Source organism: Rhincodon typus, chromosome 40 (assembly GCF_021869965.1).
Source record: "Rhincodon typus isolate 14 chromosome 40, sRhiTyp1.1, whole genome shotgun sequence".
NCBI classification, from domain to species: Eukaryota; Metazoa; Chordata; class Chondrichthyes; order Orectolobiformes; family Rhincodontidae; genus Rhincodon; species Rhincodon typus.
The window spans coordinates 12,385,797-12,410,284 of record NC_063371.1 but is presented as its reverse complement, the minus strand read 5'-3'; the positions used below and the strand labels follow the sequence as shown (position 1 = coordinate 12,410,284).

The 24,488-nt window shown below is 48.0% G+C and overlaps 1 protein-coding gene across 1 annotated transcript; it reads right to left on the bottom strand.

Annotated features, from left to right (window-relative positions):
- Positions 1-14,491: 14,491 nt before the first annotated feature.
- On the bottom strand, positions 14,492-22,473 carry LOC109923885 (nodal homolog). The gene is made up of 3 exons (XM_020523918.2): positions 22,242-22,473; positions 18,706-19,505; positions 14,492-14,755 (listed from the first exon to the last, which is right to left on the bottom strand). Exons 1-3 carry the CDS (start codon positions 22,471-22,473, stop codon positions 14,603-14,605), a joined length of 1,185 nt encoding a protein of 394 aa, XP_020379507.2. The 3' UTR covers positions 14,492-14,602.
- Positions 22,474-24,488: the final 2,015 nt, after the last annotated feature.

Below are 24,488 nucleotides of genomic sequence, written 5' to 3'. Positions count from 1 at the left end.
CCCTACAGGGCATTAGTGAACCAAGTGGGTTGTTTTTTTTTTGACACTTGTTCCATGGTTATCATTAGACCCTTAATTCCAGATCCCCTCATTGAATTCAAATTCCACCATTTGCCATGGTAGGATTATGAACCTCGGTCCCTGGAACATTACACAGGTTTTTGGATTAATAGTCTAGCGATAATACCACTCGGCCATTGCCTTTCCACAAAGCTAAGACCCCTTGTTCTAGATTTTCAACCTCTGCCCTGTCAAGTCCCTGCTGGATTTGTTATGTTTCGATGACCTCACCTCTGATTCTTCTGAACTCCAAAGGATTCAGGTCTAGCCTGTCCTCATAAGGTAATCTGCTCATTCCAGGTTTTAGCTGGTAAACCTTAAATGTATGCGACAACTCCACAAATTTGCTGGCTGTGTATTTGTACATTCAGTGCAGAAAATGATCCCGGTTTTGTTTCGTTAATTAACTAAAAACCTCGCATCACAGGAGCCTGTGTGCAGAAGGTAGCCGCAGGACGGTGAACAAACTGTGGCTGCAAAATAAACTGCTTGTATTTCCTGACCCCAGCACACAGCACTAGGACTTTTGGATGCACTTGAATGGCATTTAAGTTCCCCAAAGTATGAAAGATGTACACAAAATGCCTGGCAGACAGTTAACTGTACAGTTGTCAGAATGATTGAACAGGGTATGTTCAGCTTCAAATCCACTGAGACTTTTTCTGCTTGCTCAGCTCGATGTTCAGATTTTTAAAGGAATGGCAGAGGTATGACCTTCTCTGTACCACAGCCAGCTCCCCCAAGAAGGCTCGCTGACCATTTGTTACTGTACATAGCCGCTGTTTGTGGAACCCTGCTGTCTAAACGTTGGCTTTGATTTCTCACTGCAACTGTCAAGTCCTTAACAGTTTCATTTGGGCTGCCAAGTGCTTTGGGATCTAAGATATAGGAGCAGAATTAGGCCATTTGGCCCATCAAGTCTGCTCCACCATTCCATCTTGGTGGATATGTTTCTCAAATCCATTCTCCACCTTCTCCCCATAAACCTTTATCGCCATATCAATCAAGAACCAATCTGTCTTTGCTTAAAGTGCAGTCAATGACTTGGCCTCCAGCCCTCTGCAACGTCGGTTCCGCAGATTAACCTCCCTCTAGGTGAAGAAATCCCTCCTCATTTCAGTTCTCGTCATATCACTCTGAGGCTGTGCCCTTGGCTCCTAATCTCTCCCACCAGTAGAAACATTTTCTCCACATCCACCCTATCCAGGCCTATCATTTTCTATCAGTTTCAATGAGATCACCCCTCATTCTTTGAACATCAATTGAGTGCTGACCCAGAGGCCTCAACCGCTCCGGATATCCTGCAGAAGGTCCCACAACCAGTTGAGAAAGGCTACCAATTCCAAGTCTGTAAACGCGCCCTCCTCCAACCCCCTCCAGCTGTGCTCACCTCCAAAGCATTGTCACAACATAGTCAAACAAACTGATTTACCTGCTTGGAATTCCTTCCCATGGTAGGTCGCCCTTCAGGGGATGTGGATGTCACTTGCTGGGCCAGTATTTATTGCCCATCACTAATTGCCCCTGGAGAAGGTGGTGGTGAGCTGCCTCCTTGAACCACTGCAGTGCATGCGCTGTACCAACAGTGCCACCAGAAAAGGCGACAGCTCTGGGTTTGCGCGTTGTCATTCCCAGCCATTCGGTTGATCCCAGGTGGGCCATCGGGTTTCATTCCTTTTCTCAGAGTTTCAATTAACTTTGATACAATGGAAATGGCGTGTTCGGTGGTTTCAGAGGGCGAAGAGGAATCACCAGGTCGCTATCACACGGATGTAGAGGGTGTTCCTATCAGTTAAGGAGCTGTTACCGAAGCCTGGAGTCATTTCAAAATAACTCTTCATTTCAATCACCACCTGAGCTGTGTCCATTGTGGCTGAATACAAGGTCCAAGGCTCTTCCCATCACCACAGTGTCAGGATCTGATCAGGCAATAACTTTCCTTTGGATCTGATCAAGAGGGAATCCTTCAGTCAATGTACATTGGAGGAGATGGTGTAGTGGTAATGTCACTGGTTTAGTAATCGTCAATCCCAGGCTAATGCTGTGGTGTAGGAATTCAAATCCCAGTATGGTAGGTGGTACAATTGGAATTCAATGAAAAGCTCTTCTAATGATGACAAGAGTTGTATGAGGCACTAACTTGTTTGCTTCCACTGCCCTTCTCTGGTCTGGCCTACATCTCACACCAGACCCACGGTAATGTGGCTGACTGTTAAAGTGCTCTCCATGGGATGGGGATGTGTAAGAAATGCTGGCCTAGACAGCAATGCCCACACATCCCATGAGCAGCAGTGTGTCTGCAGTGATCTCTGTCAATGTATGTGGTTGAGCTGCCCTCTTCTGGTGACTGCTTTTCTCCTTCAATCCTGCCTTTCCAAAAAGTGTCTTGCATTGATCACATTGCATAAGGCAGGGGCTGACTGTGTGCCTGTGAAAGCAAAGACCCAGGAGTCATTACCTTTGTTAGTACCAATCGCATGTCCCTCTGCTCTGCAGCCCTCTGATGGACCAACAGCCTAGAGTTTGAGCAAAACAAACTGACTTATCCATTCTGAGGAACAGTGATGCAGAATGGGAAAAGTTAGCTCTGTTTCTCGAACCACAGATGTTGCCAGACCTGCAGAGCTCAGCAGAATATTCAATTTTGACTTCAGATCTGCAGCATCCTCAATAATTTGCTTCCATTTATCCTGTGTTTTTTAAACTTTTCAGATTTTTTAATTCATTTTTGGGACGTGAGTGTCACTGGCTGGAACCACCATTTATTGTCTGTCCCTAGTTGCCCCTTGAGAAGGTGGTGCTGAGCTGCCTTCTTGAATCACTGCAGTCCATGTGCACAGTGAAGGAACAGCGATATATTTCCAAGTCAGGACAGTGAGTGGCTTGGAGGGGAACTTGCAGGGGGCGGTGTTCCCATGTATCTGCTGTCCTTGTCCTTCAAGATGGAAGTGGTCTTGGATTTGGAAGGTGCTGTCTAAGGATCTTTGGTGAATTTCTGCAGTGCATCTTGGAAGTAGTACACACTGCTGCTACTGAGCACCAGTGGTGGATGTCTGTGGATGTGGTGCCAATCAAGCGGGCTGCTTTGTCCTGATAATGTCAAGCTTCTTGAGTGTTGGTGGAGCTGGACTCCTTCAGGCAAGTGGGAAATATTCCATGACATTCCTGACTTGTGCCTTGCAGATGGTGTAAATGCTCTGGGGAGTCAGAATGTGAGTTACTTACTGCAATACTCCGAGTCTCTGACCCAGTCTTGCAGCCACTGTGTTTATCTGGCAAGTCCAGTTGAGTTTCTAGTCAATGGTAACCCCCAGGATGTTGATAGTGGAGGATTCACTGATGGTAACACATTTGAATGTCCAGGGCCAGTGATTATATTGTCTCTTATTGGAGATGATCATTTCCTGGCATTTGTGTGGCACAAATATTACCTGCTAATTGTCAGCCCAAGCTTAGATACTAACCAGATCTTGTTGCATTTGAATATGGACTGCTGAATACTACAATTGACAAGACAAGGGTTCTCTCAATCTGTCTCTCCTCCAACCCCATTGATCCATCAATGTAACCAACTCACAGGCTGCAACATTTGGGCAAGAAACATGTTGGAAGTAAACTCGTGCTTTTTTGTTTGGAAAATTTAATTGTTCCCTGTTGAATGAAGTGTCATCATTCACTCCTCTTGGGTGTGTGAAGAGTGAAGTCTGAGTGTGGTGGCTGAGAAAGAGAAAGTAAACTGTGGGCAAGGACCCTGAGGCATGAGTGCAGATACTGTAATGTGTGAACTGAATCTCCTGTTCAGAGATACCACCTGAAGCCTATCATCACTGCATATCTCTTAGATACACACCACTGTTCACGTTCACACTGCCACAGGCTGACAATTGAGAACGAACCAAAGAAGGATACATTTCTTTGATAGCACCATATGTTGTAAGGAGCAGAAGTAGGCCATTCAGCCCATCAAGCCCATTCTGTCAGTCAATGAAACCATGGCTGATCTGATCATCCTCAACTCCACTTTCCTGCCTTTCCCCCATAACACTTGAATCCTTCACTGATTAAAAATCTGCCTATCTTCACCTTGAGTTTATTTAATGACCAAACCTTGACAGCGCTCTGTGGTTAAAAAAAATTCACAGATTCACTATCCTCTGAGAGAAGTAATTCCTCCTCATCTCTGTCTTAAATGGGTGACCCTTTATTCTGAGATTATTCCCTCTGGTCCTAGACTCTCCCACAAGGGGAAACAACCTTTCTGCATCTCTCCTGTCAGGTCTGCTCAGAATCTTGTATGTTTGAAGAAGTTCACTTTTCATTCACTCATGGCTTAGTAGTATTATCGCTGGACTGTTAATCCAGAGACCGAGCTAATGTTCTGGGGACCTAGGTTCAAATCCTGCCACGGCAGATGGTAGAATTTGAATTCAATAAAATTCTGGGCAGCATGGTGGCTCAGTGGTTAGCACTGCTGCCTCACAGTACCAGGGACCTGGGTTCAATTCCACCCTCGGGTGACCATGTGAAGTTTGCACATTCTCCCCATGTCTGCGTGGGTTTCCTCCAGTTTCCTAGGTGGATTGGCCATGCTAAAATTGCCCGTAGCGTTCAGGGATTCAGGGGATGGGTCTAGGTGGGATGCCGTGTGTGCCAGTGTGGACTTGTTGGGCCGAAGGGCCTGTTTCCACACTGCAGGGATTCTATGATTCTAAACTGCAATGAGTACAGGCTCAACCTACTTAACATCTCCTGATAACACAGTCCCTCCATTCTCAGGATTAATCGAGTGAACTTTCTGTGGTGTTTTGACCAGACTTGCAGTAATTGGTGGATTAATAACATTGCAGTTGATTAAATATCAATGATCCCATAATGACTATGTAAATCGCCAATGAAAGAGAGAACGTGATGGCTTATCACACTTGAAAGAGATTGTTTAGAGATTGTGTGCTGGGCACACATACTGTCTTGAATGAGCCAGCAGTTCCTGTGCTTGTCTGCTGTCTAGTTATCTGATCTTAGCTGAGCACTGTAGACTGTTTTGCTTTGCCTGCCTTGGATGTAACCAGCTTCCTTTCTTGTAGTTGTGACGAGCTGACAGACATTTGTTGATTCGATGTGGATTGGAGGTGATCAGGCTGAACCAACCTGACTGCACATCTTCCTTCAGTCCAGCTTGGGAACAGGCTCATACTGAGATTTCGAACCACTGCTGCCTGCTTTGATATCGTGGCTGTGTAGTTGCCCAGATAAATTGCCCATTATGTTTCCCTCTCCTTCTCTCACTCCATCTGCTGCTCTCGGATTCTGCCTTCTCTTGTATAGCCCTGGTTACGTTGCAACATATGCACAGACGCTGTTCTGTTACATCCGTACCACAGTCAGACTGTGCTCTGAATCTGGACTGACTGTACGTTGTACCAAACAGGGGAGATCTTACACCCTCCACCCTCATTCCCACAGCACTGCACACAGCTGCAATGTGAACAGTAAACCTGGCACAATGTTCAATCTTCACTTTAAAAACTCCCCTTGTGGACTTGTCTGCTGCAGAGGTCAAAACATTGAATGATTTCAAGAAGGAGTTTGATATAGTTCTTGGGGCTAAAGGGATCAGTGGGTGTGGGGAGAAAGCAGGAAGTGACAGTCAGACAGTCATAGTGATAGCAGGCTCAAAGGGCTGAATGGCCTACTCTTCCTCCGATTTTTGACATTTTCTGTGCTACATGCTGAAGAAAGGCTTCTGAGTCAGCAGTGTCCCTGCCTGGCAGGAAGAGAAAGAAAATCTCACCTTTCTGCAGCACAGCCTCAGAAGCACTGAACAGTCAATGAAGTCCTTTTACAGTGCGGTCACTCAGTTGGAACTCGGTGGGCATTGCTCTTCTCTTACCTTGATGTGTTTGTGTTTGTGACAGAATCTGTGCTGTAGAAACACAGAAACTAGAAGCAAGAGTAGGCCATTTGGCCCTTCAAGCTTGTTCCACCATTCAATATGGCTGATCCTCTATCTCAATTCCATAATCCCAAGCTCTTCCCATGCCCCTTGCTGACTTTGTAATTGTAACATTTGTTCAACATTGTGCCATATCCCTGTTCACTGAAGGTCCATTTTGTGTGTCGGCACCTGTTCATTCACAACAAAGGGCCTTCACACAGGAGAAAGAGTGGGAGCCTCTGATTGTTCCCTTCGGGGATACGTGCTGTGGGCGAGGAAATGGAATAAATTACAAGTAACAACATCCCACACCCCACACCCACTTCCTGATCAGAGCCAGTCAGTAGAAGAGACAGATTTGAGATGTTTGAGAGAGAAGCTAAGGAGGATATTGGTTGGAGTCAGTGATCTGCAATGCACAGCTTGATCAGAGCGGAGGAAGCAGACCGAGTGGGAACATTGTAAACAAACATAAATATCAATTTGTAGCAGTGATGTCTGCAGGACTGAACGGAAGCTGAGACCGAGTGTGGGACAAATTGGATGGTGCCTTCTGGGTTCGCTTCCTGCTCTGTGTGATGAGCTCATCTGTAAAAGTTGGAAGCACTTGGCATTTTGTTTCAGTGTTCAACCTGTTGTGGAGTCGAGGAGTGACTCGCTCTTGATTTGCGAATGAACGTTGATGTTTTCTGTAATGGGCAGTAGCTAGGGTTCCCTTGTTGTCTCCCACATAGCGTCATAGAGCTGTACTTCACGGAAACAGACCCGTTTGGTCCAACTCGTCCATGCCGACCCAGATATCCTAAATTAATCTGGCCCATATCCATCTAAACCCTTCCTATTCATGTACCCATCCAGATGCCTTTTAAATGCTGTAATTGTACCAGCCTCCACCACTTCCTCTGGTAGCTCATTCCATACACGCACCACCCTCTGCATGAAAAGGTTGTCCCTCAGGTCCCTTTAAATCTTTCCCCCTCACCTTAAAACTATGCCTTCCAGTTTTGGACAATGCCTTCTAGTTTTGGAAAAAGACCTTGGCTAGCGCCAAGAGGCTGATACATTGTGGGTATTTTGAGGTGTCCCTTGAGGTTTACTGGGGGGAAGGGATGAACTCTGGCTTCTGCCAGGGGCTTGCACTTTGAATCCCGCACAGGAGAGATGGATAGGGGTGGCTGCATTGATTCAGGCTGAGAGCTCAGTGCAGGACTGTCAGCAGGAATGCTGTCCTGTCAGAGGTACCTGTTGCTTGAAGGTTGGAGCACTGAGGAGGGTGTCGTAGATTCCCATGCCAGTAATTTCAAACAAAATCAGGTCCCCTGGCACCTAAGTTCGTGCTGCACTCAGCGGGTCGCAGAAAGACAGATAATCTGTTCCCTGTGGCATGGCAGCTGGTGGGATCTTGCTGAGCATCACCTGCCACTGACACTTCTAAACTTCTTACGTCAGCTGGCCAAATGCTAAGTGGGACAGCCAAAGCTGTGAAAGACTTTGGGGGAGTCACTGAACTTTATCGATCTCTGCCTTCCTCCAGTGAGGATTTTAAAGTGGAGTCGAGGGGGTGAACAGGGGTGCGTTTGGGGAGGTGGGGGTTGGGGGGGTGTGTGTTGTGGAAGGGTGGTGCTGTAAGCTCAGCGTTGACTAAGCAGAGAGCTGTAGCAGCTGAAGCTTGCAGAGCAGAGGGAACAAAGACCCCAGACCAGAGCTTTCCAAATGGAGCTGCTGGTCTTGTGATGAAGACAGATAGGGGGCTGGGAGCAGACCAGAACACAAGTGTCAGCTTCTCCTGGCTAGGCTGATGTGGATTGAACTAATCGCATACCCCCCTCTATTCGTGTCTGAACAAACAAATAGGTGTCTGGCTTCAGAGCAGATCGGGGAGGCATGTTTATTCTCAGCTTGGCTTGGCTAAAGTGGCTTTGTAGTTGTAATTGAGCGATGGTTCTGTGATACACTGCAGAGTTTAAGACAATATTCCATACAGAGCTGCAGTCGCTGGGAGAGGTTGCAGCCCAGCCTGGAACGTAAGAGATGTTGAAAGAGTGGGAGCACCCTGAGGGGCATTGTGCAGACCCTGGGGCTTGTCTTCAGTCCCTTTGTCAGAGAGAGAGAGAGAGGCAGGGAGGGTACAACAGGTAAAACGACAGGAGGATACTCCCTCAGTGTTGCAGGATCGGGTTCATTCTCCACAAACTGGTGGCAGTGGGAAAGTTAGTTACAGACTACAAGGTTCCAGGAAATCAGTGCTGAGGTGCATTCTGTAGCTTGAGGCAGCAGCCACAAAGACACATAGTGCGCAAAGACTGCTGTGTGAGGCTGCTCAGCCCCAATGTGTAGAGAAACATCGAAACTAGGAGCAGGAGTAGGCCATTCTGCCCATCGAGCTTGCTCCGCCATTCAATATGATTATGGCTGATCGTCCAATTCAGGGCACTGTGGGTCTGCCTACAGCAAAAAGGGACTGTAGCAGTTCATGAATGCAGCTCACTACCATCTCCACAAGGGGAAACTAAGGATGGGCAAGAAATGCTTGCCAGCCAGCAACACCCACATTGTTCAAATGAATAAAAAAAACTAATGCCCCCGTACTGCTGCAGTGAGATGTCGTTGCTCCTGTAATCAAACTGACTTTTAATGAAGACCAAGACATAATTGCCTTCCCAACTGTGTGTAGCTTGGTTTGGGATGAGTTTAGGAATTGATACAGGTCTGTGGAGCCAGAGTGAGGCAGTGGGATTAGTTTAAGAACTGATACAGAGCTATGGGGAGAGAGTGGGGCAGTGGGATTAGGTTGGGATTGATACAGGGCTGTTGGAAGAGTTGTGTTGTGAAGTCCATAATGGTGTGAGGCAGAAGGGCAATGGAGACTAGGAAGGGATGAGACAGTGAAATCAAAGCACAAGGGGACAGAGGGCAGGGCAAGCGGAGCGACTGTTTTGAAGAGCTTCACACCAGAAAAGCCACAGAATCAAATCCCTGCAATGTGGAAACTGGTCATTCAGTCCATCAAGTCCACACCGACTCTGCAAAGAGTATCCCACCCAGACCCTGTCCTGTCACCTCGCATTTCCCATGGCAACGCACCTAGCCTACACATCCCTGAACACTATGGATAATTTAGCATGGCCAGTCCACCTATCCTGCACATCTTTCGACTGTGGGAGGAAACCGGAGCACACCCACGCAGACAGGGGGAGAACGTGCAAACTCCACACAGACAGTCACCTGAGGCTGGAATCAAACCCGGGTCCCTGGTGCTGTGAGGCAGCAGTGCTGTACAACTGAGCCACTATGCTGTCCCTATATTTGTACAACTAAATTTAGTGGGAGGAAGATTTCTGAAGGATAAAAATCATTTGCTTGTTCAATGCCCCTTTAGTGCAGTGAAACATTCCAACCCACATATATAATAAGTAGACACTCACATCTCTCTCACTCGAAACTTTCACCCTCTATCCACACTCTGTCTGCCATTGTCACACAACAGGTGAAGCACCCACTTCAGTGTGGCTCCTGATCTTGAGCTGTGGCCAGGCTAACAGGTGCTCCACGCTTCCAACCAGAAGGACAAGGACAACAGATACATGGGAACACCACCCCCTGCAACTTCCCCTCAAAGCCACTCCCCATCCTGACCTGGAAATATATCACGTTCCTTCACTGTCACTGGGACAGAATCCTGGAATTCCCTCCCTGAGGACACTGTGGGTCAACCCACAGGCAGGTGGACTGCAACGGTTCATGAAGACAGCTCGCCCCCACCTTCTCAAGGGGCAACAAGGGACGGGGCAATAAATAGTGGGCCCAGCCAGTGATGCCCATGTTCCATGAGTGAATAAGAATTGCACTGAGGGACACGCACACACCTTTGCAACACCCATGCATGTGTTTCACAATGGAGCAAGTGCAGTTAAAGTTGCAGTACAGCACAAACTGCTTCATACCAGCTTCAGGAAATAAAATTTCACGCTGGGCCATATAAATGAGGAGGCTTTTCGGTTCAGGGCAGCCAAGTTGCACATAAAGTTTCATGTAACTCCCATCTCTACCTCTCCCCTCAACCTTCCTGGACCTCGGTGACAGGCTATGAGGACATTGTGCCCTTGATGTGGGCTCAGATCCCACTTGTACCTGGGGCACAGATGTGTATTCTGGAGACGCCCAGCTGGGTGGGGGCCTGTATTGCTGCCATTGTCCAGTGTTCCTCAGCAGTTGTCCCACAGCACGCATGCATGGGCAGAGACACAGCTGGGAAATAGGAGCATTAGCTCCCTGCAGGATACACTCAATGAGAGAGAACAAGGAAGCCACATTGATCCTTTCTTAGTTGTGCTTCACTTGACAGATGTTCATTATCTCCCATGCTCTGAGGTGTCTGATGAAAGTTAACTTGTGTGTAAGACCCCAGGACAGTGTTGTAATTTGATGAAGGGGAGGGGACTTCTCCCCTCGGTCTCCTGTGCAAAAGTTACCCTTCAAGCTAAAGAACAACATTCGATGATTATTTAATTGTCAATTGCTGATTGTGGAACTCGCAGTGCACAGATTGGGGCTGCGCTTCTCATAAATTACTACAGTCATACTCTCTCACACACACACACATGCACACACACACTCTCTCTCTCTCTCATACACACATGCTGACACTCTCTCTCGCACACACTCACATTCTCTCTCACCCACACACTCTCTCTCTCACACACTCACACATACACACACACAGACATACAGATAAATATACACACAAAAATACAGACAGGTACACACAAACTCCCTCTCTCTCTCATGTACAGTCACACTCTCGCATCGATGCACACACTCACACACACACTCTCTCTCACACACACACTCTCACACACACACACACTCTCTCACACACACACTCTCTCTCACACACACACACACGTGCAGCAACACTGAATGTATTGCTTGCTTCTATCCCACTGGAAGATTGGCCTCGACATATTCCTGGGAATAGCTGCCTTGTTCTTTTTTTGGGGGGGTGGGGTGTGTCATTCGATTTGGTCATGTTTCTGGGATTCCCAACAGATGTCCTGGTGTGCCCAGCTAAGTAAACATTCCTTCAGAGAGAACCAGACAGACAGAGGGAGGGAAATGGCCCGTGACCTCTCACACATCCCCAGTTACCCCGAGCCTTGGGCCAAGTGGCTGGAGCAGCGGATGACCTGACCGTCAGGGGCATATATCACCCGCTGCTTCAGCTTTTGAAGGGGTAGAGAGTGTTATTTGTCCAGCGTAAGCTCACTCCTGCTCAGTGGGCCCCTGTTAAACCACACAAAGATATAATATTTCTTTCAGGGGACCCTCCTCCTGAAAATCTTCTTGCATTATTAAAATACGATCTTCCTCTGTTTCCTGTAACACTGGGAGAAACGGTCCCAGGTTGCCTCTCCGGGGAGCAGGGAAAAAGAACGGGCAGTGGAGATGCCTCAAGAGATTTGGGAAAGAATCCTTTAAATCCATGTTGCAGTTGTGTTTTGAAGTGTTTGTTGAAAAGGACACACAAGGGGGTTTAGGGAATGACACCCAGACTGTGAGGGCTTTTTATTCGCTCAAGGGATGGGGCCGTCATTCACTGAGCCAACATTTGTTGCCCATCTCTATGCAGTTGGAGGGAATGTAGGTGGTGATGTCTGCATTCAACTGTAGCCCTCTTCCTCCTGGCTAGGAGAGATGGCAGGTTTTGGAAGGTGCTGTCAAAGCACAGTTCTCGGGGGGAGGGGGAACACTCTGTAGAAGGAAAGTGAACACATGGGAGAGAGTGCGGAAGAGATTTACAAGGACAGTTCCAGGGATGAAACCCTTTTCACTTCGGAAGAAAGATTGGAGTAGGCCGGACTGTTTTCCCCGCAGAGGGGAAGGCTGGGAGTAGGTTTGGTAGAAATTTTTGAAATCACGGAGGGATTTAGACAAATTGGACAGGGAGAAACATTCCTGCTGATAAACAGAGAACCAGAGGGAGCATGTTTAAAGTGTTTTGAGAAACAAGCGAATGCAAAGTGAGAAAAAACATTTTCACTCACCGATTAGTTAGGGTCTGCAATGCACTGCCTGGCAACATTTTCATCTGGGGCATTCGAGAGAGACATTGGGATGGTTACTTAAAATAGGCAGGGTTACAGGGAAAATATAGGAGATTTGACACACAGTTGCAATGCCCAGTGGTCGGACAATGACTGAATGGCCTTCCACTGCACCAGAACAATTCCTTGATTCTGAGGTAGAAAGACAGCAAATGATGGACAAGAGGCCTGGTTCAAAGGGACAGGGTTCAAGTAACTAAGACACAAAGGGGGCAATGCAAATGGGAAATGTCTTTTTTTAAAACTTGCACATTTCTCAACAAACTAATCTAGAACCGATTTGCTGTTTTTCTTGTCGTGTCGTCGCCGATGCAACGAAAATGTGAAAGTTAAGGCATTGGATGAGGGTGTGTTGCAGAGGCGAATGTGAGTCATTGAACTGTCTGGTCCCAGTGCTTGGAATTGGCTGTGAACAACTGAGCTTTGGATGAGCTGAAATTTCCAGGGTGGGAGGTGGGATGACTGCTGATAACCATTGACCGCTTGGAGCCTGAAGCTGACAAACACAAGAGGCAGGGTCTCAAGAGAACGAATGGCTTGCTGTATATCTTGATTTCTGAAAGTTGCTCGAGTCCCACTGCAGCTCAGAGCTCTGGATGTGCAAGTGTAGGCAGCAAGAGGCAGCAGACTGAGGAAGACTTGGTGCTAATGTCACTGGACCAGTAAACCTGAGGCCCAGGCTGATGTTCCAGGGTCATGGGTTTGATTCCCACCATGACTGCTGGTGGAACATGAAACCAGCCTCAGCGATGGTTCCTATGAAACCATTGTCAATTGTTGTTAAAAACCCAGGAGGTTCGCTGATATCCTGTAAGGAAGGAAATCTGTCACCTCGCTCCTGCTTGTAACTCCAGACCAATAGCAATGTCGTTGAGGCTTACTTTCCCTCAGCACTCAGTTCAAGGGCAATTAGGAATTAGGGATGGGAAATAAATGCCTATATTCCCTGGATGAATATTGAAGAAAGCCCTGGTTGCCTTCACCTTCATCCACATTCTCACCTGGCGGGGAACTTGCCTGGTTTCCTCCCCTCCCCTCATCACTAACCTATTGATACCCTGACTGCAGCCAGCCTGAGAGCTGGCACAGGAGGTGTACCCACCCTGCAAACTGCCTGGACACATTTGGATATGATCCTGCACTCCCCTACAACTTCAATCAGTCTGGCTCTACTCATTGTCACTGTTGAGAACTAAGGAACCTTGAAGGTGTTGATAAGGCAACATTTGCTGCCAATTTAACGGGTAATTTGTGTTTTAGCCACAAGAGATGTGAGCTCCCACTCACCTGTGGAATCTGAACAGAACATTCCTGACTCACTTGTTTAATGAATGCGTGTGAATGAGCGTACGTACAGTGTGTTTTTTGAGAGTTTGAGCTTGTGAGCATGGTTTGAGAGGTGTGTGTGCGCGTGTGTGTGTGTGTGTGCGTGCGTGCGCATCTGCATATATGTGGGTAAGTGTGTTTGTGAGTTTGTATGTTGGTAAGCAAGTGTGTATATGTGTGAATGAGTGCAGTACAGCGTGTTTGTGAAATATTTATTTCAACTTGCTTTCCAATTTGATCATTGCAGGTTTCCACGAACTTGTGACCAGAGGACCACTCACACAGAGACAGCAGGAAACTCTGAACTTCTTACATGAGGTTAGTCACATGAATATTCCTCTGATACAGAAACAATAAACTGGGAGAGAGGGAGGTTCTAGCTGCTTTTCTTTTGACATCAATCTCTGTGCCATGATGGAATGAGAATAAAGCCAGAGGTGTTGGATAGTTTCAACCACCATTAAAATCCAGCCCAAGTTCAAACACAACATCTCTTCATCTGGGCTGAGTACTACCTTCAACAGCTGACACCCCCTTCCGACAACAGTTGAAGGAAACCTAGGAGCTCAAAATAACTTGCATCAGTCATGTGTGCAGAACGATGCAGCACAGGAAGAAGCCACCTGGCCCATCGGGCTTGTGCAAGCTCCCTCATCAAGCTATCCAATCCAATCTCACTTCTCCCCATAGCCCTGCAAACCTTTCCCATAGCTCTCAAGCCCCAAGACCACAAGACATTGGCCTAATTTCCGCTCCTTTCAGCCCATCGAGTCTGCTCTGCCATTCAACCATGGCTGATCAGTTTCTCAACCCCATTCTCCCACTTTCTCCCCGTAACCTTTGATCCCCTTGACAATCAAACCTTTCCCAGTCCAGCGCGAGCTGAGCCCCCTGCCTCTGTGGGAAATATACAACAGAAAAAGGTGAGGGGCATTGGGAGGAAGGTGCAGTTCACAAACTCCACAGGAGAATGGGTTTGAGGGGCCGAATAAGAACTACCTATTTCTCAAGATACACACAATATCCCAATTGCTGGTGGGCACAGCACATTGACCAGTCAATCCAGTTTAAAATCACATTTATTTTCCATTCATAGAAAAATATATCACTTTATATTCTATATACGGAATTTACACAGTTTTTGTACATGGGAAATGTTTCTATTGTGGGGCTTGGATCAGTGACACCCACACTCCTCCACAATCATGTCTGTGTGATGGCTCAAAACCACATCCCAATTCTTGTAGTATAACATCGAGAGAGGGCTCATCTTAACTGGCACGCAGGACGTGCAGGGAACGCGTTCCGGTTGGAAGGATTTCAGCAAACTCTGCAAAAACAGATAGAGATGGAGAGAAGGGTCAGGACATGTTAACTTCTGCAGGGAGGGCACTGACAACTTGATTCACATGAATAAACAGAGACAATTCCCGGGAATGAACGTCCTTCCCACGGAGAGGTTCGCAGGGAGATTGAAGACCTCGCTCCAAAATTATGAAGTTGCTTGGGGGAAACGTGGTTAGTCAGTCACCAGAGAGCACAGATTTCCGGTAATTGTCAAAACAATCAGGCAGAAGATGAAGAGACGTCAGTGGCACAGCAAGGAGTTGGCGCTGCCTCTTCCTGGAAGGCTGGTAGAATTTGATGGAAATGCAACTTTCTAAAGGGGACTGGATAAGAATTTGAGAAGGGGAAGGCTTTGGGGAAAGGTCAGCGATAACTGACTAACTCTTTCAAAGAGACAACAACATTGGCAGGATGGGCCAAATGGCCTGCCACGATTCTCCATAAATGGACAGATGGTGAGGGTGTGGACTGCGAGCAGCAGAATGGGATGTGTCAATTCGCAGTTAGGAAGGCAAATGCAATGTTCGCATTCATTTCAAAAGAGCTGGAATAAGAGCAGGAACATACTGCTGAGGCTGTACAAGGCTCTGGTCAGACCGCATTTGGTTAATTATGATCAGTCTTGGGCCCCATATCTAAGGATGGATGTACTGGCATTGGAGGGAGTCTCGAGGAAGTTTACAAGAAGGGTCCTGGATATTAAGGGCTTGTCAGTTGAGGACTCGGGGTCTGTACTCTATAGAGTTTGGAAGGATGAGGAAGGATCTGATTGGAACTTCCAGAAGTCTGAGAGGCCTGGATAGAGTGGACATGGAGAATATGTTTCCACCAGTAGGAGAGTCTAGGACCTGAGGGCACAGCCTCAGAGTGAAGGGACAACCCTTTGGAACTGAGAGGAGGAGGAATTTCTTCAGCCAGAAGATGGTGTATCAGTGGAACTCATTGTCAAAGAGGGCTGTGGAGGCCAAGTCATTGAATGTATTTACAAAAAAGATAGATATGTTCTCGATCAGTCAGAGGGTCAAGGGTTATTGGGGAGAAAGCAGCAGAATAGAATTGAAAATCATGTCAACCGTGATTATATGGCAGAGCAGACTCAATGGACTGAATGGCCTAATTCTGCTTGTGTATCTTATAGTATATATGATCTGATGGCCTGGAAGCATGATTGACGACATGTGTTTTGAGAAGTTCCTGAAAGGAGGAGTGAGGGTCATGGATTGCGGGGGCGGGGAGGAGACGTGGAGGTGATTTAGGAATGGAAGCACTCAGGCATACCAATCCTGTGAGGAGGTCCAAACAGCCCCAGGTCTGCATTAGGCCCAAGGTTTGCAGGAAAGCCCCAACAGCAGGCAGTGTGAGGATAGAATGTGAGAAAGGATTGCAGGGCCACAGAGGATTGCTGAAGAGGATGTGTTGAGGCATGAGGAATGTCCCAGGGACAAAAGGGTCAGTGATCAAACAACAAGCAGCACTTTGTGTGGGGCAGGATTCAAGCTGGGTCTCGTTAAGAGTTAATGGAGGATGAAAATTCAGAGTGTGTTGGAGCAGCCTGACCTGGAGGCATGAAGAACTTTGAGTACAAGAGGATCAATGATGATGAAGGGTGCTTCAGACCATCTGGGGTGAAAGCAGCAGGTGCTCTTGTGGAAATAGAAGTGGACTTGGAACTAAAAGTATCAAGGAATACTGGGAGAAAGCAGGGATGTATCTTTGAGACAGATGACAGTCAGATTATATCCTTGCTTGTCCTTGTCCTTCATTGCGAGAGGGATGGAGGTTAAAATGGGGAGGTTATGTTGCAGCTGTACAGGGTGCTGGTGAGGCCACACCTGGTGTACTGTGTACAGTTTCGGTCTCCTTCCTTGAGAAAGGATGTACTGACATTGGAGGGGGTGTTTTCTCGGTTGATTCCAGAGCTGAGAGGGTTGGCTTATGAGGAGTCATTGAGTAGACTGGGACTACACTCATTGGAACTTAGGAGAATGAGGGGCGATGTTGTAGAAACATAAAATTATGAAGGGAATAGACAAGATAGAAGCAGGGAGGTGGTTTCCACTGGCGGGTGAATCAAGAGCTGGGGGAGAATAGCCTCAAAACAAAGGGGAGCAGATTTAGGACTGAGTTGAGGAGGAACTTCTTCACCCAAAGGGTTGTGAATCTGTGGAATTCCCTGCCCAGTGAAGCAGTTGAGGCTATCTCATTGAATGTTTTTCAGGCAAAGAGGGATAGATTGTTGAACAGTAAAGGAATTAAGAGTTATGATGAATGGGCGGGTAAGTGGAGTGAGGCCACGATAACAATGATCTTACTGAATGGCGGAGGAGGCTCGATGGGCCCACTCCTGCTCCGATTTCTTATGTTCTTATATTAAATGGTGGTGCAGGTTCAAACAGCTGTATGGCCTCCTCCTACTCCAAGTTCCGAAAATGCCATTCCATCACTGTCATTGTCACTGGGTCAACATCCTGGAACTCCCTCCCTAACAGCATTGTGGGGGGCCTGCATCTTAATGGACTGCAGCAGTTCAAGGAGGCAGCTCAACACCACCTTCTTTAGGGCAATAAAGGCTGCCCAGTCAGAAACACCCACATCTTGGAACAGAATAGCAAAGTACACTGGGAACGTTATCCCAAATTTCAGCCAGTTTGAGTTGGAGGTTTGGATTGTTTTTGAGCGAGACAGAGAGAAAGATCAACATGAGACAACTTGGCTCAATACAGGAATGATTGCAACTCCTTCAACCCAGAAGCAGGACTGGTTTCTTGTGGGTCTACCCTGGGCTGAGGAAGCAGATTGATGAGTTGCAACTGAATCGGTTCTGATGTGAACATATCTGGGCCATGTGATTGGTAAATTTCCAATTAAAGTCCCTGGTAAATGGTTGTAGAATGGGGAATGGGGAATGCGGATTGGGGATGTCGGGGGGAGCAACTATGCATTGGAAGGGCAGTGAATGACTGCAATAATTGACCAGGCAGGAACAAGCTCCAAACTCCAGACCCACAGCCACTCAACCTGAAGGCATGGCACACGTTTCAAGGTGCATTACATAGAGAAAAAGTGCTGCTGTGAGGTGTGTAATAGCCCCAGCCAGGGCCTGGAGAGATTCATCAACAAGAGGAGGGAGAGCAAGAGAGTGAGAGACAAAAGTTAGTTGGGTTTCAAGAGAGAAATTGATCACATGCATCCACATAATGTAGCAGAATGAACACATTGTTCTTTAAAGCAAGGTCTTTTCCCCTGGGTAAGGAGAGTCCAAAAGCAGAGAGCATAGGTTTAAGGCGGGAGGGGAAGGTTTAAAAGGGACCCAAGTGGCAACCTTTTCACACAGAGGGTGGTGCGTGTATGGAATGAGCTGCCAGAGGAAGTGGTGGAGGCTGGTACATTTACAACATTTAAAAGGCATCTGGATGGGTACATGAATAGGAAGGGTTCAGATGGATATAGTCAAATGATGGCAAATGGGATTAGATTAATTTTGGATATCTGGTTGGCATGGACGAGTTGGACCAAAAGGCCTGTTTCCATGCTGTACAGATCTATGATTCCTTGACTCTCAGTAGATAGATTACATGGGGCATATTAATTGCTAACAGAGCAAATGTAATGCATCAAACTAATTAGGGATATAAAGCAGAGGAAAAAGGAGGTAGCAAGAGTAAGGTTTTACTTCAATGTTTCCAAGTGATAGAGTTATTCATGACATCTGTGAAGTGTTAAACCAGTAATAACAGTTCCAGTTTTATCATTGACAAGATGAATGGGCAAAAGCATTCATTTTAGCTCTGGCTGTTCCTGTGATGGGGATCTGACACTATCCATTTCACATTGTTCACTCGAAGTCACAAATTCCCTCTAAAAAGGCACTCCCTATCGTGTTATCTGCATGCAACACTCTTGCAGGGAAAGGTGGTGTCTCATCATTCTTACCTGCATGTAAGCGTGGTTGGTTGGCATGAAAGTCTCATCCACAGGTGACGGGCACTCGCCCCCACATCTGTAGGCATTGAAGGTTTTGGGGTGTATGACCCAGTCCCCCCAACCGATCCGTTCAAAGTTCACCTCCATATCCATCCGTCGACACAGAGACTGATCTCTCACTGATGTGCCGTTTCCCATGTTCAGCCTCTCCTTACGGTTTCTCTTCTGCCTCTTGCTGTTGGCAGCCTCACCAGCCCTGCCAGCCCCTTGGAACTTGGAGCGCTGCACAGTCCTAAGGAGCGTGGAGGTGATCCCTCCTACCTCCACCCTGCTCCTCTTGAAAAACACGACCATCATGATCTGCACCGCCCTCTGGTGAGGGGGCTTGCCCCAGCTGCCCGCCTCTGCCAATTTGGTCAACTTGCCTCGCAGGCACTGCTCAGGGCCCGTGCCTCGCCGGTGCTCTCTGGGAGGGGGTCGGTGAATGTCCGGGCTCTCGGGCATCTCAGACTGAAGTGGCGTGCCCCCGTTCAGCCATCTGTTCAGCAGACCAGTGACATTGAAGACCTTCCAGCTGGTACTGGCAGTGGAAGGGTTTCCAGTGAAGGAGCCAAGTGGCGAGCGATTGTGGCAGGTGCTGTTGCCCTGGCATTTGTAGCCATGAATGTGGTTGATGAGGATGGTGGTGTTTGGGCAGGCAGACATTGGGTGCACTCGGACCTGGAGCTCTGCAAACTGCACGAAGTCCCGCTCAGCAATGGAAGTCATGTCAAAGTCAATGATCCAATTCTCCCCACTGTAATTCCAACCTGAAAGAGACAGAGTGTCACAATTATAGAAAGTGACAGCACAGAAGGAGATTTGTCTCAACATTATCGAGCTCTGTGAAAGAACTGTCATATTTAGCCCCATACCCCAGTTTTTTGTCCATATCTTTGTCTCTCTTTCTCCTCTAAGTTCCTCATTGTCAAAGCCACTTAAGTGGGAAGTACAGGGGGATTGGTCAGCCAAGAAAGACAGATGTCCCAGTCTTCCATCCTGCCCATTTGCATGATGTCAGGATAATGGGAGTCCTTGATTAATGATTGCAATAAATTTCAGGCAACTAGCCAAAAAAATAATTCTCCCAAGCCCAAGAGATCCCAAGTTACCTGTTCCTTAGCATTAGCCGAAAACTCCATCCCCGGGGTGGAGAGATTTACAACGATGAGACCAAAATTACCTGTTCCTCACAAAATTGGTCAGGATTGGCCTTCCCCCCGCTTCAGTATTGGTCATGTGGACAACAGATCTTCACTCTTAAATTTAAAGGCGACAAAGTGGTGATACCCCAGCAGCAATCATTCAGAAACCCAGGTTACCAGCATTCGCACTTGAGATCAAATCCCACCATGAAGTGGCTGAAATTTAAATTGTTTGGATATAACAGTGGACGTGTCCCTATCTCTAGACAATAAGGGCTGGGTTCCAGCCCCACATGTCCAGAGGTGGGTCAGTACATGTCTGAACAGGGTGACCAGAAATATATCTGTGTGTTAAAGTTCAGATGTGAACAATATGGCCAAGTCGGGCACAGGCTGAATGGATGAGTGCTGCTCACAACACCCAGTGGTGCAGGAAGATAAGGAAATTGGCAGAAGGTGAGCAGACAGAAAGGTAAATGATCAGCTCCTGTAAGGTGCCTCAGTTGTTCATTTTCATTCACAGTGAATGAAATAGCAAGAAATATTAATGAATTGAGTTCAGAGGCAGAGGACAACACAACATGAATCAAAATTCAGTCACGCATTTTGCATTAGCATTGATTCTGCTTGGGGTGTCATGGATGAATTGCTGTGGTCAGGTAGGACAGAGTTAGCTGGTCTTTCCAGGAACTGAGAAGGTTCAGGAAGGAACTAATCGGGGTGCTCAGTCAGAAGACAGATACTCAGAAACCATGTCCTCTGCAGGGAGTATTAACAACAGTTCATGTGCTTTCTGCCCACAGAAGAGGGCATCATCTGCCAATCTGTTTCACAATGAATGACTTGAATTATTACAGTGCTGTGGTGACCATTTGGGCCATCTTGTCTGTTCTAGCTCCTACCTTCACCCTGCACATCTTTCTCTTTCAGATAAATCTCCCATTCGTGTTAGGAAGCTCGATTGACATTGCCCACACCACACTCTCAGCCACGGCATTCCAGACCCCAACCACCTGCTTACATGAGGAACTCTTCTCTCATCTCACTGTTGCTTCTTGGACTCACAACTTGAAATTATGTTCTTTCATTCTCAATCCTTTCCCGAGTGGGAACACTTTGTCCATGATTTTTGAGAACTTTGATCTAATCTCCTCATGGCCTCCTCTCCCGACAGCAGTCCAAACTTTGCCAATCCATTTTATACACCCCCATGCCTCAGTGCTTCAGAATCCAAGAATGTGTCCCTAAGACAAGCCCTCCAGTGTCAGAGTATCGTAGAATTCCTCAGTGTGAAAAGAGGCCATTTGGCACATCCAATCCGCACTGACTCTCTGAACAGCATCCCACCCTGACCCACAATCCATAGTGTGTAGAAGCAGGCCATTTGGCCCATCAAGTTCACACCAACCCTCCAAACAGTATCCCACCCAGACCCACACCCTACCCTACCACTACATTTCCTATCCTGGACACTATGGAGCAATTCAGAATGGCCAATCCACCTACCCTGCACATCTTTGGACTGTGGGAGGAAACCAGAGCACCTGGAGGAAACCCACACAGACACAGGGAGAATGTGCAAACTCCAGACAGACTGTCACCCAAGGGTGGAGTCAAACCTGGGTCTCTGGCACTATGAGATAGCAGTGCTAACCACTCAGCCACTGTGCTGCTTGTTCCTGTCATCCCATATTTCCTATGGCTTACCCACCTAGCCTGCACATCCCTGGATTCGACAGGGCAATTTAACATGGCCAATCCATCTAACTTGAGTCATACAGCACAGAACCAGACCCTTCGGTCCAACTCGTCCATGCCAACCAGTTTTTGCAAACTAGTCCCATTTGCTAGCATTTGGCCCATATCCCTCGAAAACCTTCCTATTCATATACCCATCCAGATGCCTTTTAAATGTTGCAATTGTACCAGCCTCAGCTAATTCCATACACGCACCACCCTCTGTGTGAAAAAAGTGCCTCTTCGGTCCCTTCTTTATCTTTCCCCTCTCACCTGAAACCCATGCCCTCTAGTTTTGGACTCCTCTACCCTGGGGAAAAGACCTGAGTGCTCACCCTATAAGGTCACCCCTTAGCCTCATACGCTCCAGGAGAGCGGGCAGGGAAGAAACGAGGCACACATGGGTTTTATGACTGTGGTCATGGTAACCATTAGGAAGCTAGCTTTGAATCCCACAGCTTCCTGAATTCAGACCCGTCCTGGCGGGGATGGAGCGAGAGTTTGGGGATTGCTAAGTCCAGTGACAGTCAGACCAGAACACTTGGGGTGGCAGTACTGGCTGGTCGGGGAGGAGACAGAGAGACAGGGACAGACAGGTAACTACAGAGCGAGCCTGTGCCTTACCTCTGGCCGCTAGACTGACAACTTCATCGGCTTCCAGGACGGCGCTGCGCTCGGGGACAGAGATGGCCCGGGACACTCTCCCTGTCATCGCCTTATACAGCTCCAGCATGTAGGCGGGGAAGCTGCCGGGATCTTGCTGTGCCTTTCCGAGGAGGGGCCGCGAGCAGCTGCCCTCCCAACTGCAGGCACAGAGCAGGAGGAGCAGCAACAAGCGAGCCAAGTGATACTCCATGTAGACTGGTGAGTGCCTGGAGTTGCCTGAGCTGCTTTATAGAGGGAAGGCTGAACCCAGCCTAGCTCCCCGCCCCTCTGTCCCAGTGCTACTGAGCTCCCGCAGGCTGCAATACACACTCTCTACCTCCCAGATAGACCCTGCTTCTCTTTCCCCAGAGCCTACTGCTCCCAGCCACTACCACTCCCCCTTTCGCTTTTCAGTCCTCCCCGGGACCAAAACAAACTTTGCAAAAGCAAAAATCTCTTCTTCCCAGGCTGGGCATCATATCAAACCTGGGAGAGAGGCCAGGCTGGTCCAACAGCAGCGGGGACAGTGAGGTGTGAGTAGGGGGAGGTAGTCTGCTCTCTCACAGAGGCTATCCTCCAGCATTTTCTGTTCCCCTTTCCCATTCCCAGCTGCCGCCGTTTCTCAGACTCCCCCACTCCCGGGGTAAATCCGAAATCAGGGCCGACTTCCACAAACGGCAAACCTCTTCTCAGTACAGCACCCACTGTGGGACAGAGCGAGGGGAACATGCTCCTGGCGAGCCCAGTGTGCAGTTTGTTTGTTTTTTGTCTCAATCTCCCTTCCACAAGATTTAGGAGCAAAAAGAGGCCATTCAGCCCATCGAGGCTGCTCTCCCATTCAGTGGGATCATGGCTGATCTGACCACACTCTACTACACATTCCTGCCTTTTTTGCCCATAAACTCTCAATTCCCTTCCTCAGTAAACTACATCCCATCCTGGAACATACTGAATGAGACAGCCTCGACAGCTCTCTGTGAGAAAGAGTTTATAAATCTGCCTCTGCCCGGACCTGCCAAACCACAATCCGGAGGGATTTATTGATGTATTTGACGGGAGATGGAAGATTAGGGATTGACACGCCCAGACATTGTGTGTGTATTTTATTTTAAATGATGGTGGGGTTACAGTGTCTGCGGGGTTAAAATTTACTCAGGCTCAGGGAGCAGACAACAACAGGAGGATCCAGCCTGTGTTTGGGGAGGGGGCAGATGGGAGCAGTGGACCGCAGAGTTTTGAGTGTGATCCCATTAGCTGTGGCCAGCTGGGACCAGCATTGGAAAAGGATAGACCCCCCCCCCACATATACACAGACACACACACACACACACACAGCCCTTCCCATTGAGTACTCAAACCAGCGGGTGGAGAGGGCTCTGACTGGGAAAGTGGGGGATGGTGAATACCCAGAGGAATAATCTGCCTCCTCACGGGGTACACAGGGAGAGATGGTGTTTGCAGGGCTGTGTAAATGTGCAGTCTGCAGTGTGCAGTGGAGTTACCAGCAAAGACCCCTCCCGGGATATGGGGGTGAGGTCGGCACCGGTCTGAACCCAGCTTTAAACCGGGAACGAGGTTTGCAAACGACCTGCTAATGACCCGAACACTCAGCGACTTTATTTAATTATCCGCACAGTGCTCTCTCTCCCTTTTCTCTGTGATAGGCAAGTTGGAGCGGAATGACAGGGCCTCCCGTGATCAGTCACTCAGGCCGAGCCGGGACTCCCATTCTCCGGGGACAGGATGGGACAGTCTCAGATTGAGACAGGAAGAGCCGTTTCTCTAACCGCTCACCCACCCGCACACGTCCCCGGTGCTTCAGCAGTCAGTGCTAATCACGAGCTTGTTTCACCTCAGCCCACCCAGCCGGCTTTCCCCCAACCCCAAGCCCGGCTTCTCAAACCTCCCTGGGTCCACTTCCAGCAGAGAAACCAGCCATTCGGCCCAGCTGGTGTTTGTGCCCCCCACCGGCCTCCTCCAACAACAATTCTCCCTCTTCGTCTGACCTCACTCGTTGCCCGCATTCTCCTATTCCTCTCTCCCTTCTGTGTGGGGGAATTATAGAAACATCACAAACAGGAGCAAGAGTAGGCCATTCTTCTTCACCATGGCTGATTATCCAACCCAGTTCTTGTTTTCTCCCCATACACTTTGATGCCTTTAGCCCTAATAGCTATAAGTAACTCTTTCTGAAAACAGTCAATATTGTGGCCTCGGAGATAGCAG

Coding starts and splice junctions, on each gene's coding strand:
- LOC109923885 (XM_020523918.2), bottom strand. CDS start 22,473: ATGGAGTATCACTTGGCTCGCTTGTTGCTGCTCCTCCTGCTCTGTGCC. Junction 19,506..22,241: donor TGTCAGTCTAGCGGCCAGAG/GTAAGGCACAGG, acceptor TGTCTCTTTCAG/GTTGGAATTACAGTGGGGAG. Junction 14,756..18,705: donor CCAACCACGCTTACATGCAG/GTAAGAATGATG, acceptor CTGTTTTTGCAG/AGTTTGCTGAAATCCTTCCA.